The sequence below is a fragment of the Saccopteryx leptura genome, chromosome 6 (genome assembly GCF_036850995.1).
Source record: "Saccopteryx leptura isolate mSacLep1 chromosome 6, mSacLep1_pri_phased_curated, whole genome shotgun sequence".
NCBI classification, from domain to species: Eukaryota; Metazoa; Chordata; class Mammalia; order Chiroptera; family Emballonuridae; genus Saccopteryx; species Saccopteryx leptura.
Window position 1 is genome coordinate 42,510,890 of NC_089508.1, and position 15,423 is coordinate 42,526,312.

Sequence of the window (15,423 nt, forward strand, 5' to 3'; positions counted from 1 at the left end):
TAAAACTGAGGACTTTCTACCTTAAATCAGGAACAAGACAGGGTTGTCCACTCTCTCCACTCTTATTTAACGTGGTGCTAGAAGTTCTGGCCAGAGCAATCAGACAAGACAAAGAAATAAAAGGCATCCATATCGGAAAAGAAGAAGTAAAGGTATCACTTTTTGCTGATGATATGATCCTATACATCGAAAACCCGAAGGACTCCACAAAAAGATTATTAGAAACAATAAACCAATACAGTAAGGTCGCAGGATACAAAATTAACATACAGAAGTCCATAGCCTTTCTCTATGCCAACAATGAAATATTAGAAAACGAACTCAAAAAAATAATCCCCTTCACGATTGCAACAAAAAAAATAAAATACCTAGGAATAAACATAACAAAGAATGTAAAAGACCTATATAATGAAAATTACAAAGCATTGTTAAGGGAAATCGAAAAAGATACAATGAGATGGAAAAATACTCCTTGTTCTTGGATAGGAAGAATAAATATAATCAAAATGGCCATATTACCCAAAGCAATATACAAATTTAATGCAATTCCCATCAAAATCCCTATGAGATTTTTTAAAGAAATGGAACAAAAAATCATCAGATTTATATGGAAGTATAAAAAACCCCAAATAGCCAAAACAATCCTAAGGAAAAAGAATGAAGCTGGGGGCATTACAATACCTGACTTTAAACTATATTATAGGGCCACGATAATCAAAACAGCATGGTATTGGCAGAAAAATAGACACTCAGACCAATGGAACAGAATAGAAAGCCCAGAAATAAAACCACATATATATGGTCAAATAACCTTTGATAAAGGGGCCAACAACACACAATGGAGAAAAGAAAGCCTCTTCAACAAATGGTGTTGGGAAAACTGGAAAGCCACATGCAAAAGAATGAAACTCGACTACAGCCTGTCCCCGTGTACTAAAATTAATTCAAAATGGATCAAAGACCTAAATATAAGACCTGAAACAATAAAGTACATAGAAGAAGACATAGGTACTAAAATCATGGACCTGGGTTTTAAAGAACATTTTATGAACTTGACTCCAATGGCAAGAGAAGTGAAGGCAAAAATAAATGAATGGGACTACATCAGAATAAAAAGTTTCTGCTCAGCAAGAGAAACTGATATAAAAATAAACAGACAGCCAACTAAATGGGAAATGATATTTTCAAACAACAGCTCAGATAAGGGCCTAATTTCCAAAATTTACAAAGAACTCATAAAACTCAACAACAAACAAACAAACAATCCAATAAAAAAATGGGAAGAGGACATGAATAGACACTTCTCCCAGGAAGAGATACAAATGGCCAACAGATATATGAAAAGATGCTCAGCTTCATTAGTTATTAGGGAAATGCAAATCAAAACTACAATGAGATACCACCTCACCCCTGTTAGATTAGCTATTATCAACAAGACGGGTAATAGCAAATGTTGGAGAGGCTGTGGAGAAAAAGGAACCCTCATTCACTGTTGGTGGGACTGTAAAGTAGTACAACCATTATGGAGGAAAGTATGGTGGTTCCTCAAAAAACTGCAAATAGAACTACCTTATGACCCAGCAATCCCTCTACTGGGTATATACCCCAAAACCTCAGAAACATTGATACGTGAAGACACATGTAGCCCCATGTTCATTGCAGCACTGTTCACAGTGGCCAAGACATGGAAACAACCAAAAAGCCCTTCAATAGAAGACTGGATAAAGAAGATGTGGCACATATACACTATGGAATACTACTCAGCCATAAGAAATGATGACATCAGATCATTTACAGCAAAATGGTGGGATCTTGATAACATTATAAGGAGTGAAATAAGTAAATCAGAAAAAAACAAGAACTACATGATTCCATACATTGGTGGAACATAAAAATGAGACTAAGAGACATGGACAAGAGTGTGGTGGTTACCAGGGGTGGGGGGAGGGAGGACAGGGGGAGAGTTAGGGGGAGGGGGAGGGGCACAGAGAACTAGATAGAGGGTGGCGAAGGACAATCTGACTTTGGGCGAGGGGTATGCAACATAATTTAATGACAAAATAACCTAGACATGTTTTCTTTGAATATATGTACCCTGATTTATTAATGTCATCCCATTACCATTAATAAAAATTTATTTTAAAAAATAAAATAAAATAAAAAATAAAAGATTATTATTTTTTTTTATTGCAAGGATGCTGGTGAGAATCTAGTTCTTGCAGCTTTGAAAATGGGTATTTTCCCATCTCCAAGATCTTGTCTTGTGAAGCTAGAGTTCTTAAATTCATGAGAAGCAGAGGCATCACCTTAAAAAAAAAAGTTTTTCCTCAAAGAAAATGAGCCACAGGCTGGGGTTTCTTTCTCTATTTCACTCTAGTGAAAAGTCATTGTCAGATAGAAAGTTAAAACCTTTACTTTCAGATCTTGTACTTCCCTTATTTTTTTATATTATTAATTGAAAAAAAATGTTTTAAGTTTTTTAAATTTCCTATGAAGAAAACCAGTGGGTTCAGCAGATCCCAGTTTTCTTAGTAGATTCAAGAAGTCACTTCACGTCCTTCTAGCTTGGTATCCACATATTTTCTGTCTATAATTGTGTCTCTCTGCAGTTAACTTCCCAAACTGTGGCTCTTTTGGAGACTTTCCTACATCCACTAAGAACCAACTGGAGTATGTCAGAGCGAATCTTTCGTTGCTTAAACTGCGTTTCTCTGAATTCATATTGGGCTCCAGAGTGCTCTAATCAGGACCCTGGAGCTGAGCTGCTGCTGATTTGCGCCAGTATCACACATTTGATTAAATTCAAGATAACCTTTTGTTTCCATCCTGCCTTTGGTTGACATTTATACAGTAACCGTTCATTCAGGGTAGTACAGAATCCTCTATCCAGAACACTGAGGTTCCTGAAGGGGGCAGTACAGGATGTGCAGTGAGACTCGTCCTTTTCAGCCCCCGCTTGGCAGGAGATTGATTTATGCATACAAGGGGAGAAATCTGAGTTGTAATGGCTCTGATTTTACACCCACAAGGAGTCCATACCCCCTTCACCAAGGTGGCATCAACAGGTCCACTCTATACACTCTACACACTCTTTAGTCTTTCCTTCTGGTATTTCTTTTCCTCTTTTGCATCTTAGTCTCCCATTGAGATAATATTCCGAGTGGTTTTATCCACATAAAAATAGATGTATATGTGTGGCAGGAGATAAGGAGGTGGGAATCTGGGTTTGAGGCTCTGCACCCTTGGGTTTGACCAGTTCTAGGGATTCACTTTCCACCCCTCACACACTCACAATATCTGGGCAGCTATAGACTTCCCACCTCTTTCATCTCTCTCGATTTAAATCCTGACCAATTTCATTAGTTCTGAATAGAACAGATGGTTCTTCTTCATGAAACCTTAAATGTAACATGTAAACAGGTTTTAGGATTTTGTATAGCCACGGTTCCTTGAAAATGGACTCTATCTAAATATACTCACAGAGAATAGGATGGTCATCGGAGAAAGTCTCACTGGCCAACCCATTAATGCGTATCCCACCTTCAGCTGCTGACCTATCTTTAGTCTTGAACTTGAGTACTGCCCTGCTGGCAGTGTAGCTTTGAGGCTTTCTGCTTTAGGGGCGGCTGTAGGCTTGGGACTCAAGGATCCATTGTGAGCCAGGAAAGTTCCCTCATGCCCCACCCAGCTCAGAAGCAGAGTTGACCACAAGGCAAATTTAGGAAAGACAGATTACAAATACATAGAAACAATTACAGGTTTATTTCAGTACCCTGAACCCTAAATGAGCTGATGTTGTTATGCAAATAGTCATCCTAGAAACCATTTGTCAAGGGGAAACACAGTGACCATATGAGTTTGAAAACCCTCATGGAGATCCTGAAGGGCTGGACCTGGCGTGATTTTTGAGGGCTTGAGCCAAAAGGAGGGGGGAGATAAAGATACGAGAAAACAAAAACAGCCAAAAGATAGGGCTTCTCTAGCCTTTATCTGTACAAACTAATTCTTTGACAGGTGAAAGAAGCCTAGCTTTCATAGAGGGTCACAAGTGTTCGAAGCACAGTGGAATCACCAAACGTTCACCTTTCTGGCCTTCTTTGGGCTTCAGGAATAGGCTCTGAACAGCCTCATGATCCCTCCAATTGGCCCGGGAAGTTGATGCAGAGACTCTCAGAGGGGGTTGAGCCCGAAGAGGAAGGTAGCTATCTCAGGAGGTGATGTTGTTCAATATCTGGCACGCTGGGATGATGGGCTCACCCTGACCTGAGAGGAGACGAAGAGGGTCAGAAAGTTAGGAAGGAGGCATTGTCAGTTTCATGGTTACTGTGGTTACTGACCTTATCACCCCAAACAGATTTGAGTAATGGTAATGGTGGGATTTCCATCTCATTTAGACACCTCTGGTTGGTTACAAGGATAGGACTAGAACAGACTGTGAGGAGAGCCACGGTTTTCTGAAGCCGAGCAGGTGGCACCATGAGATGGTACATTTGCAGCACAGGACTCTTCTTGTGCACACTGATGTGCTAGGAAGAATGCCCATGGTTTCACCAAGTAGATGTGCACAGACGAGCACTTTTGACACCATATCTGAGGCATTGGTTTCCTGCAGGTACATTTCCAGTGTCCTGAGCCCAAGAAGAGTAGTTTTGTGTTGCTTTGTTAAAAAGAACAAGCCATTAATCCTTTCTTTTTTTTTTATAATTTTATTTTTTTAATGGGGTGACATCAATAAATCAGGATACATATATTCAAAGAAAACATGTCCAGGTTATCTTGTCGTTCAATTATGTTGCATACCCACCACCCAAAGTCAGATTGTCCTCTGTCACCTTCTATCTTGTTTTCTTTGTACCCCTCCCCCCCCATCTTAACGATTGATTAATTCTGAGAATGCATGTGACTCAGATCTGTGGTTCGGTTGTTTGTTCTCTGGAAATTTGAAGAGTATTGACTCTGCAATGAACCAGTGGAATCAAGCAGCACCAGTCGGGGATCATCCATATGCCTACTGCACAGGGGACTTCCACCCGACATTTATCTGCATTTTCTAGATTTGCTGAGACCTCTTCCTTTAATTCCAACTGTGTAGATAAGAAAGATGTTGAAAAGTTCTTAAAATGTGGCCACAGAGAACTTATTCTATCAGACAGTGTGAAATTTAAATAAAAACATGGAAAATAATGTAACTTATCTTTCTCGCCAGGAACCGTATATAACCTATAAATTATTAACCTATAAACCATTGTTCAGACCATAGGGAAGAATTTTTCTAGCAGCTCAAATATTCAGATTTTTAATGCTTTTAGAACTTAACTAACAGCATTATCTCACCCCCTGAAGTGAAAAATACTTCTCTCCATGAAAGCAATTGAAAGAGACACTGTTGTAATTGATATGTCAATATAAGTGGTCCAGGCTAATGTTTTCACAAGCATTTGAATGTAAAATGTAATGGAGATTTTTAAAGAGGCTCACCATCATTTTAACTTTGAATTGCTATAAAATTGTATAATCTTTGTCCATATCTAATTCCTAACTTGAGGAAACTTATAATAGAAATATTATGCATATAAATTTTTACTAATGAATAACTCAGAAAAAGAACAGTTCCCAACTAGGATAAGATCTTGGGTATAATAGTATTAAATATCATCCTTTTCTAGAGAGTGATTTTGTTTTTTGCTTTGTTGTTGTTTATTTGTATGGGCTGTTTGTTTTCATAATCCCCTAAACTCAGAATTTTATGTTATAGACTACTTTTAATAATTTTAAATATGAAAAGGCACATTATGTTAAAGTCATTAGGATTAATATTATGATTTTTAAAAAAAAAAACTTTTTTTTTTTTACTTGACCAAGAAAATACAACTGATGCTTGGCCAAAACCAAAAACAATACCCAAATATAAATTCAAATTTATCATCTTACAAGTTCAATCTTATGAGGGACATTTATGTACATACCTGAATACTTTAACATTATTTTAATACAAAACAAATCAGAAAATGCCAGTGTCTAATATGCCTTTTCATTCTCTGAAATCATGCTGCCCAAAAGATTGTTGTAAATCCCTGGCTGAACTATAAATCCACAAACCAAAGAAAATGATAGCCCTCACAGAATTTCCAGATCTAGATAACCCCCTCACCATGTTTATTTATAAGCTTATCGTTTCTTGTTTGGAAAATTTCCTTGACATCTCATGATATGTGTATTAAATTCTATTCCCTATAGTTTGAGGCTACAGAACACATGCCAGGCAGCTTCAGAGACTATGCTATTCACTCAGCAAGGGAAACACCACCCACCCCGCAGCCTCCCAGATAATGCTTTATGAAGACAGTTTTTCACTGCTGACATGACCTCCTCTGTTCTCAAGTCCTCCTGCTGTTTTTCATAAAGGACCTTTTAATATGGAACTGGCTCTGAAACCAACTGGGTGCTTGCTTTTGGTGGTCATAAACACAAAGAACTGCTTTAGCAGCATCTAAATTATATGTCATCATTATTGTACATTGCACTAGCCTTGAGCATATCTACTGGTTACATGTTAAAGATTGACATTCTGCTGTAATAAATAATTCACTAATAAAGTTCAAAAGGGGGGAAAAATTACGGTACATGTGGAAAAGCTATCCACAGAGGAATTGATTTACTTGGGAATGCTCAGAACTGAAGTTAACAAAATTAATCACCACGTTTAACTTTCTCACAAAGTTTCGTCTTGGTTTTAAAGTTGGTGAGACAACTTTAAAATATCTGAACTGCTCAAGCTCAAGACAATGAAAGAAACAGATGAAAACCAGCAGTCATTTCACAAAGGGGCAGACTCCTGTTTTAAATATACCAAGCATCATATCAATTTACAGTAAACCATTCTGATTGCAATGAAATTATGGTAATTTCACTTGTGCAGTTAGAGCTTTAGAATAATTAAGTAAAATTATCTTTCTGTGGTTTAATTTGCATGAAGAAAAGGAAGAACTGGCCTCCATTTGACATTCCAAGTGACAGTACAAGCTTGTTCCTTATAATTTATTGTAAGATTACTCATTTTCCTTTTTCCCCTTGCCTTAAAATTTGTCTCTTAGCTGCATCAATATAATGTCTCCCTAATCAAGTTCTGGTTGTGTGGAGGACTTCAGAAACATACATTGATCCAAGAAGCAGACTAAAATGCTTGAAGAAAAAGAATACAGTGCAGATGAAAGGCTTAGAGCTGATTTCTTATTAACTTTATTTCACCAATATGGATATAAATTTCTAGGAAGATGACCTAAAAAATTAAACTAACATTACTAGTCCTTGATTTTAATGTGAACAACTTTTATAGTCTCTCTGCCTGGATGTCTCATGAGTATACTGGTTTCTTGTTAATACTGATTCTTCCACAATTAAACAGCGAAGTACAGGAGGTAATTGGGTTTGAGGAAGCATTTAGCAGCTTTCATGAAGTTTTCAATTGCTTGCTCAGGGATATGGAGTCTTCAGTTTTGGGGATGTGTTTTTTTTTTGTTTTGTTTTAATGTCTTCACATTCTAATTGACAGATAGTTGCTGCAATAATGGCAATTACAGGCATTGTCATGATGGCGTATGCAGATAATTTTCATGCTGACTCAATTATAGGAGTGGCATTCGCAGTGGGCTCAGCCTCTACATCTGCATTATATAAGGTATGTTGTGCACTTTCTTATGTAGCCAATTTTCATTTGTAGCTTAGACTTAAATAATAAATTAAGAAAAAACAATGAAAATCTTGGCTAGAAAAAAAAATTAAGATGGTTTAATGTTAGGTACCATTTACTAAGTACTTGCTACCTGCTGGGCACTCATCAGAAAATTTCACGTGTGTTAATGTACCCTAAGGAGGCATAGGTGCTTATTTCCAATTTCAATGAGGGAATTGGGTTTGAGGAAGCATTTAGCAACTTCCACAAGTTCTTCAATTGCTTGCTCTGGAATATGGAGGTATCAAAAATTTTGCATTTGGTGTGTTAATATTGTTTGAATGACAGATGAGGAAACTGAGGCTTTGAAACATTACATAACTTTCACAAGGTCATACGAGGAGGAAGGGATAGAACCCAGATTTTAACATGGACTGACCAACTCCAAAGCCCTTGCTCCAGGACCCCACCTCTCCCAAGTCATCAGCCAGTTGTAGCAGGGGCTGAGAAAGACCTCTCTCTTCTTTACATTTCTTTAATTGAACTATCTCTGGTCATTATTTTAACTCCAACTGAGGTGTTAAAAATAATAAGCAAGCTGTCATTTGAGAGGTTACCTTGAGCTACCTATTAACTCTGTGCCACAGAAGTTCACATTATTAGCAAAATGAAGAGTCTCTTTTCCTTTCTGAAGGGTACTGTAGGTCTGCACTATGTACTCACCATTTTTTCTGCCCTGGAGCTGCCTGTCTTCAATGAAAATTCTATCCAGAGTCGTGGCCCTCGCCTTCAGAAGTGAGGACTGAGAGAGCAGATCTGAAAGGTTACTCCTCAAAGTGCCGCCTTCTGGATGTAGCTAAAGGACTGTTCAACTTTCATCTCTCTTGGTGTTTCAATGAGAAAATTCTTTCTGAAAGGCAGCGAGTATGCTTTGCATCTCTCCTGGATGCCTGTTGCTGATTATTCACCAGCACTGCGACTCAGAGGACACTGAGACTATTTCCATACTGACATTTCCTGGCCCACTGACTGTCTGACAAGCTTGACAAGCATTTACTCAACCACCATTAGTGTCTCACTTGCCCCCAACTGAGACTCCACTGAGATGTCTGATGTGACCAGAGACTAGCATGTGATCAAGGTCTTTTGACTTTTGATTAAGTCTCTCAAAACAAAAATAATAAGTTTGATCGAAATTAAAAGCAATATCTGTCTGGCATTGTTATGTGACCAGGGTGGTTATCTGATGGATAGGATTCTTCTAACCATATTACAGACGGATTCATTCTGGAAGTGGTAATATTTGCCGACATGCACAAAATCATAAGTGTACCATAGAAAAGATCTGCTCCGTTTTTCATTGTTTGAGGATTAATATAGGAAGCAGAAGGTGTTAAAACGCCCAAAATATGGACTAGAATCTGAACCTGATGTGTGACTTTAGGTTAACCATTCATACCTCCTTGCCACCTTTCTCTGTACACAGATTTACACCTAGGCAAAAAAGGAATTTTTAATCTAGAGAATAAACACAGTACAGTATTTGTGAAAATATTTTAAGCTCCAAGAGAAAAGTACTTATAAATCCAAGGCTTCATTATTATTTCTCTCAACACATAATGACAAGTTATCTCTGTCCAATATGACTGTCAGTATCTGTCAAAATAAGAGTGAAGAGAAGAATTGATGGCCTCTCAATCTAGAAGACTTCTCTGAGTTTCTCTGCTTTTATTTATTATTCACACTATACCCATTACTGATTGTGGTGCTCAACAGTGTACTGTATCCCGGCAGTTTCCAACACCCTAAGGAATTTGTCTTACAACACTTGCTGTTTCAGATGAAAGCCATAGAGCATTTTAATTCTTTATCTCAACAATCTGCTAGATGTCATGGAGATGGGAAGTAAGAAGACATGGAGGATAAACACTGGACCAGTTAGTTCACTGTGTAGATCAGGTGTCCCCAAACTATGGCCCACGGGTCGCATGCGGCCCCCTGAGGCCATTTATCCAGCCCCCGCTGCACTTCCAGAAGGGGCACCTCTTTCACTGGTGGTCAGTGAGAGGAGCATAGTTCCCATTGAAATACTGGTCAGTTTTTTAATTTAAATTTACTTGTTCTTTATTTTAAATATTGTATTTCTTCCCGTTTTTTTTTTACTTTAAAATAAGATATGTGCAGTGTGCATAGGGATTTGTTCATAATTTTTTTTTATAGTCTAGCCCTCCAACAGTCTGAAGGACAGTGAACTGGCCCCCTGTGTAAAAAGCTTGGGGACCCCTGGTGTAGATGAATAGAACTTGTCTTTCTGATGCAGCAAAGTCTCCAGCTCTGTGGCTCAAGAGTTTCTTTCTCATTCCAGGTCTTGTTCAAGATGTTTCTTGGAAGTGCCAACTTTGGCGAAGCAGCACACTTTGTCTCCACGTTGGGTTTCTTCAATTTAATCTTCATCTCCTTCACCCCAGTCATCCTGTATTTCACCAAGGTGGAGCACTGGTCTTCCTTTGCAGCTCTGCCCTGGGGCTGTCTCTGTGGGATGGCAGGGCTGTGGCTGGGTAAGTAACCCCAGATTTTGCCCTCTATTCCTTATGTCACTTGTCTTTTCTTTGGAAAGTTAAATTATCACATTAGATTATTCCCTTGGGTACCTCTGTCCTCTAAAGTTGGTTCATGTTATGGAATGTTTAGAGGGTTCTTTGCAGGCTATTGCTTGATTAGGTCAGGGCTCTCCAGCTGGTATGCCTCCCATGGGTTAAAGTGTGAGCTGGAAGTCCAGGACACTCTGCCCATTCTTCATGATGTGCTGTATGATGTCATTGGGTTCCAAGTGTGCCATGGTGGGTCAGGCACAGAGAGAGTGGGATACTGTTGTGCAAGGAATTCAATGGTTAGACCACTGAGCATAGGAGGAATGGGGAGGGGAGGGAAGGAGATAACATTCGGGAAGGAAGCCAGTCACAAAGGACCAGCAGGGAGGTGACAGGCTCATCTCTGTAATGTAAACAGCCCACTCTAGCTGCGTGTAGATAATGAATCTGAGATAGCAAGCAAGCCCTCATGAAGCAAAGCAAGAAGGCAGAGCTGGCATTGGTGACTTGGCTCAGTAGGTTGTACCCAGATGATGACCAAGAAAAAGTCACTAGGACGCTTTTTAATATTCTTTCTCCCAACTCCCTATGAATCTGGGGCTACCTGCTTCACCTGAGCCTCTGGGGTTCCCACTTTCAAGCTGTGCTCCTGCTGTAACTTGGACAAGAGGAACATGAAAAATAACAAGCCTGCTCTTCTCCGGCCAAGCAATTAAACACCCTCCACCCAATGACCTGTGTCTCTTTAATCAGAATCAAATCCTTTCATTCTGCTCCTCTTTCCTCACACCACCGGAGACAGCCCCTTCCACCTTCTCCATGTTTATCCACAGACTTCACTTGCAAGACATCTGCCAACCCTCACTTTTCCTCTTTATCCAGGCGACATAATCTGAAACATAATCTGAAGCAGTACTGCAATTCTTAGAAGAAAAAAAGCCTTTATTTTCTTCCCCCATAGGCACTGAGTCATCTTTTTCTACTTTGGCCCAGGCCTCTAAAGGGGTGGAGGGGGTGGTGGTTCTTAAGCAAGACAGGAAACGTTTCAAGAGAATAATCAAACACTAATTCTTGGTTTTTTGAATTCTACTTTTGAAGGCCAAAAATAAGTGGTTACAACCCATCATAACCTCTGCTAAGTTAAGTAGAAATCAGTCGTAGTGTATCTGTAAGAACAAACATCCTAATGAAAAGTGCTTAGATAATTTTCTGGCAAAAACAAATCTAATTGGGGACAATCATAACCAAAATTTCACCAACTCGTTGTTCTATCTGTGTACACATGATCTCCAGCTTGCTGCAAAGTATCCCTCTTCCAGTGTGCATCTTAGACATGTCTAATACATGCTCCTGAGCGAGCCTGCTCAGGCTGGGGGCCACCTATGCTGGCCGGACCCTGTGGCTCTCCACCAAGCAGCATGGTCTCCACAGGGTGTAGTATCACAGGGCAATGAACTGATTACTTCACCTCTTTGCATTTGCTCTATACAACCTTTGCCAGCCAATTGGCAAAAGACCAAGCAGCCAGAGTGGCAGTGGAGAAAGAGAGAATAAGACTACTTCAGGTGATATATACATGCGTCTGTCTCCAAAATGAGAGGATTAATGGACCCAAGATGCAGAGTTTAAAAGACATGTTTAGCACAGATGTGCATTCTTTTATGTTAAGAAGGAAAGCACCCAGCATATCAATCCCCCTTTCTCTTCCACTATCCTCAGTTTCCTCCTTTACTTTACAGTCTTCAACATCCTGGTGAACGTCGGCGTGGTGCTGACATACCCAATCCTAATCTCCATTGGGACACTGCTGAGCGTTCCTGGAAATGCAGGTACTGGTACGATTTGACATCTGCACAGTAAGTCTCCTCTTCGTGTTTGTTTTACTTCCTAAGTTGTTTCTTTGAGCCATTGTGAATGATGTCCCTTTCCTGGGGAAGATGCTTTTATTTTATTTTATTTTATTTTATTTTATTTTATTTTATTTTATTTTATTTTAGGAAGATGTTTTTAAATATCATGTAGGAGGCAGACAACAGAAAACTACACAACAGATTTAAAATTTGCAGCTACAAACAGTTTTCACTTGGTTGTGCTTTTAGAATTCAATACCAAATGTATCATTTGGTTTCATGTAATCTCCCTGACAACCTAATATTTTGGTGTTTTTAGAGGAAGGCCTTTGGGAGCAAAAGGCATCCAGCATAGCACGCTCACAGAAACGTCACTAGTAAAAGTGGTGGAAAAGCACAGGGTGTAGGCTCCCCATCACACTGCCCACAGGGAGCTGCAGGAGCTTCCCCTGGGGCATGGCAGGTGGCCTTCTGGAATAGCTATAGGAAATAAGCTATTTGATTCACTTCAGGGACAAGAGGAGAAGCTATTTTTCCAGGATATTCTTTCTAATGAAACCTGTCTGTGGAACAAGTAATGGAAGTGGTTTATCTGGATGACTGTACAGTCCTTACTAACTTCAAAATTCGATGCTTCCAAGCCTCAGGTAGCCATCTTTCTTGGCCTCAGGACAATCAGACAATATTTATTGAGTACTTATTATGTGATTAGGACCGTGGAAGAGACAGGGAACAAATGATGTTGTTGTTCCCTTAAGAAGCTTACCCCTGAATTTGGAAAATAAGACCATCATACATGAAATAACTTAGAACTTTATAGAACAATTTATGATTAAATGCTAAATTATGTAACAGACTCCAAGGACTGTAAGATATTCAGAAGAAAATGAATATCAAGGTTGAGTGGAGTTGTCAAGAAAGTTTATTCATTCATCCATGGATTCAGTCATTCAATAAATAATTTCTGAGCACTTAGTGTATGCCAGGAACTGTGATAAAACTGACTGGTGAGAGATCCTGAATAAGGCACAGTCCCTGATTTCAGGACTATGTATTATAGAGAGGGAGACAAAAAAGACTGAGCAAATATAATGTAGAGAGAGAATTGCTTTGACAGAGGTATATACTGAATGCTTTGACAACTCACAGGCGGAGCAACCTGCCAGAAGCCTAAACGGAGAGCTAAACAGAGAGCTCTAATGGAAGGTTTAGCTGATGCAGTGGATATGAGGGGGGAAGACCATTCCATAGGGGGAGTACAGCATGTGTATGACCAACGATTCCACCACTACATACATACCTCCCAAACTGAAAACAGGGACTCAGAAATATCATTGTACATGAATCTAAATAGCAGTACTATTCACAATGGCCCAACACCCAAATATTTATCAACAGGTGAAGGGATAAACAAATTATGATGCATACCATGGGATATTATTCAGCCATTAAAAGGAAAAAAAGTATGAATATATGCTACAACATGGATGAACCTTAAAAACATCAGGCTAAGTGAAAGAAGCCAGACATAAAAGATCACCTCTAGCGTGACTGCATTTATATGAAATAGCCACCATAAGTAAATCCATAGAAACAAACAAGAGATTGGCAGTTGCCACGGTCTGGGGGGTGGGGATAGGGGACTGCTTAACAGATACAAGGTTTTAGTTTATAGTGATAGAGATGTTTTGGAAGCAGATAGAGGTGATGATTGTATTAAATGCCAGTAAAAATGGTTAATTTTATGTTCTATGAATTTTACCTCAGTCGAAAACGTTGAAAAGAACAGCATGTGCAAAGACCCAGACATTAACAGACTTGGCTCATTTGAAAAAATAAGATAAAATTAAAAAGTCTTCAGTGGCCCTGTGACACTGAAGTATGGCAGGCTGCAGGGGAACAGCTCTGGGCAGCAAATGAGCAGTTAAACTGCTGAGACGGTTGAGTCAGAGCCCAGGGGCCTCGAAGGGGAAGTCTGAGTGAGGCGAGGAATGAAAACCAGTGACGGGAATGCCATGGATGACGGTACAGAAAACAGAAAGATGAGAACAAGGAAGACCTTTGGGAATCTCTAGAAAAAGCATCAACTTTGTTCGCCCATTTTCAAAAAAGTTTAGAAACTTTTTGTTAGAAAGTCGTAGACGGTGACTGACCTCATGTTTCTTCCTTAGCTGTGGATCTCCTGAAGCAGGAGGTGATATTCAACGTCGTGCGCCTGGCTGCCACCATCGTCATCTGCATCGGGTTCCTGCTGATGCTCTTGCCGGAGGAGTGGGATGAGATCACCCTGAGGTTCATCAAAAGCCTGAAGGAAAAGAAGAGTGAGGAGCACGTGGATGACCTCACAGACTCCAGCGCATACCTGCGAAGCAGAAGCAGGGTCAATGGGACAGTGTCTTTACCCCTGGCTTAAGGACGGGCACATTTTGAATGCACGTGTATGTATATTCTGTGAATATAATAAAATTTCCTCACTACCTGCATACTCACGTGACGGTATTAACTCTGAATTTGGATAAGTCATATGTGAAATAATGCCAACAGTAAGTTTACATTTATATGCTTATCAAAGAACTGGTGTAAATAATCATAATAAACTTTTTTTATTAAAACATACTCTTCCTTGTTCTATTGTTTTGGGGGGGGAGGTTCTTTCTCCCTAACTCATGAAATTTCCTGAAAACATGCAATTCTATGAAATTATGGGCTTGTCAATTCCTTTTTTCCATATGGAATTGAAACCTTTTTAATCAGAGAAAATTGCATAAGAGAGATACACATGAAAAGAATATACACTTAATATTTATTTATTTATTTATTTATTTATTTATTTATTTATTTATTTTTCTTTCATTTTTCCAAAGCTGGAAACGGGGAGGCAGTCACACAGACTCCCGCATGCGCCCAACCGGGACCCACCCGGCAAGCCCACCAGGGGGCGATGTTCTGTTGCATCCAGAGCCATTCTAGCGCCTGAGGCAGAGGCCACAGAGCCATCCTCAGCGCCCGGGCCATCTTTGCTCCAATGGAGCCTCGGCTGCAGGAGGGGAAGAGAGAGACAGAGAGGAAGGTGAGGGGGAGGGGTGGAGAAGCAGATGGGCACTTCTCCTGTGTGCCCTGGCCAGGAATCGAACCCGGGACTCCTGCACGCCAGGCCGACGCTCTACCGCTGAGCCAACCGGCCAGGGCCACTTAATATTTAAGTCCAATAAGAGCCTTAATCTGAAAGCTAGAAAGTAATTAAGCATATCAACAGAGCACCTTCTTTCTATGTGCAAGACCTACACTAAGAACTAAGGAGATGCAAAGA

At 39.7% G+C, this 15,423-nt stretch overlaps 1 protein-coding gene across 1 annotated transcript in view; it reads left to right on the forward strand.

Moving 5' to 3' along the window:
- Positions 1 to 14,679, forward strand: part of SLC35F4 (solute carrier family 35 member F4) — a 203,607-nt gene extending 188,928 nt beyond the window's left edge. Inside the window, exons 5-8 of the mRNA XM_066341971.1 lie at positions 7,553 to 7,678; positions 10,038 to 10,230; positions 12,003 to 12,092; positions 14,285 to 14,679. Coding sequence (XP_066198068.1) covers positions 7,553 to 7,678; positions 10,038 to 10,230; positions 12,003 to 12,092; positions 14,285 to 14,526 — 651 coding nt within the window. The 3' untranslated portion in view covers positions 14,527 to 14,679. The remainder of the gene's footprint in view (positions 1 to 7,552; positions 7,679 to 10,037; positions 10,231 to 12,002; positions 12,093 to 14,284) is intronic.
- The last annotated feature ends 744 nt before the right edge of the window (positions 14,680 to 15,423 follow it).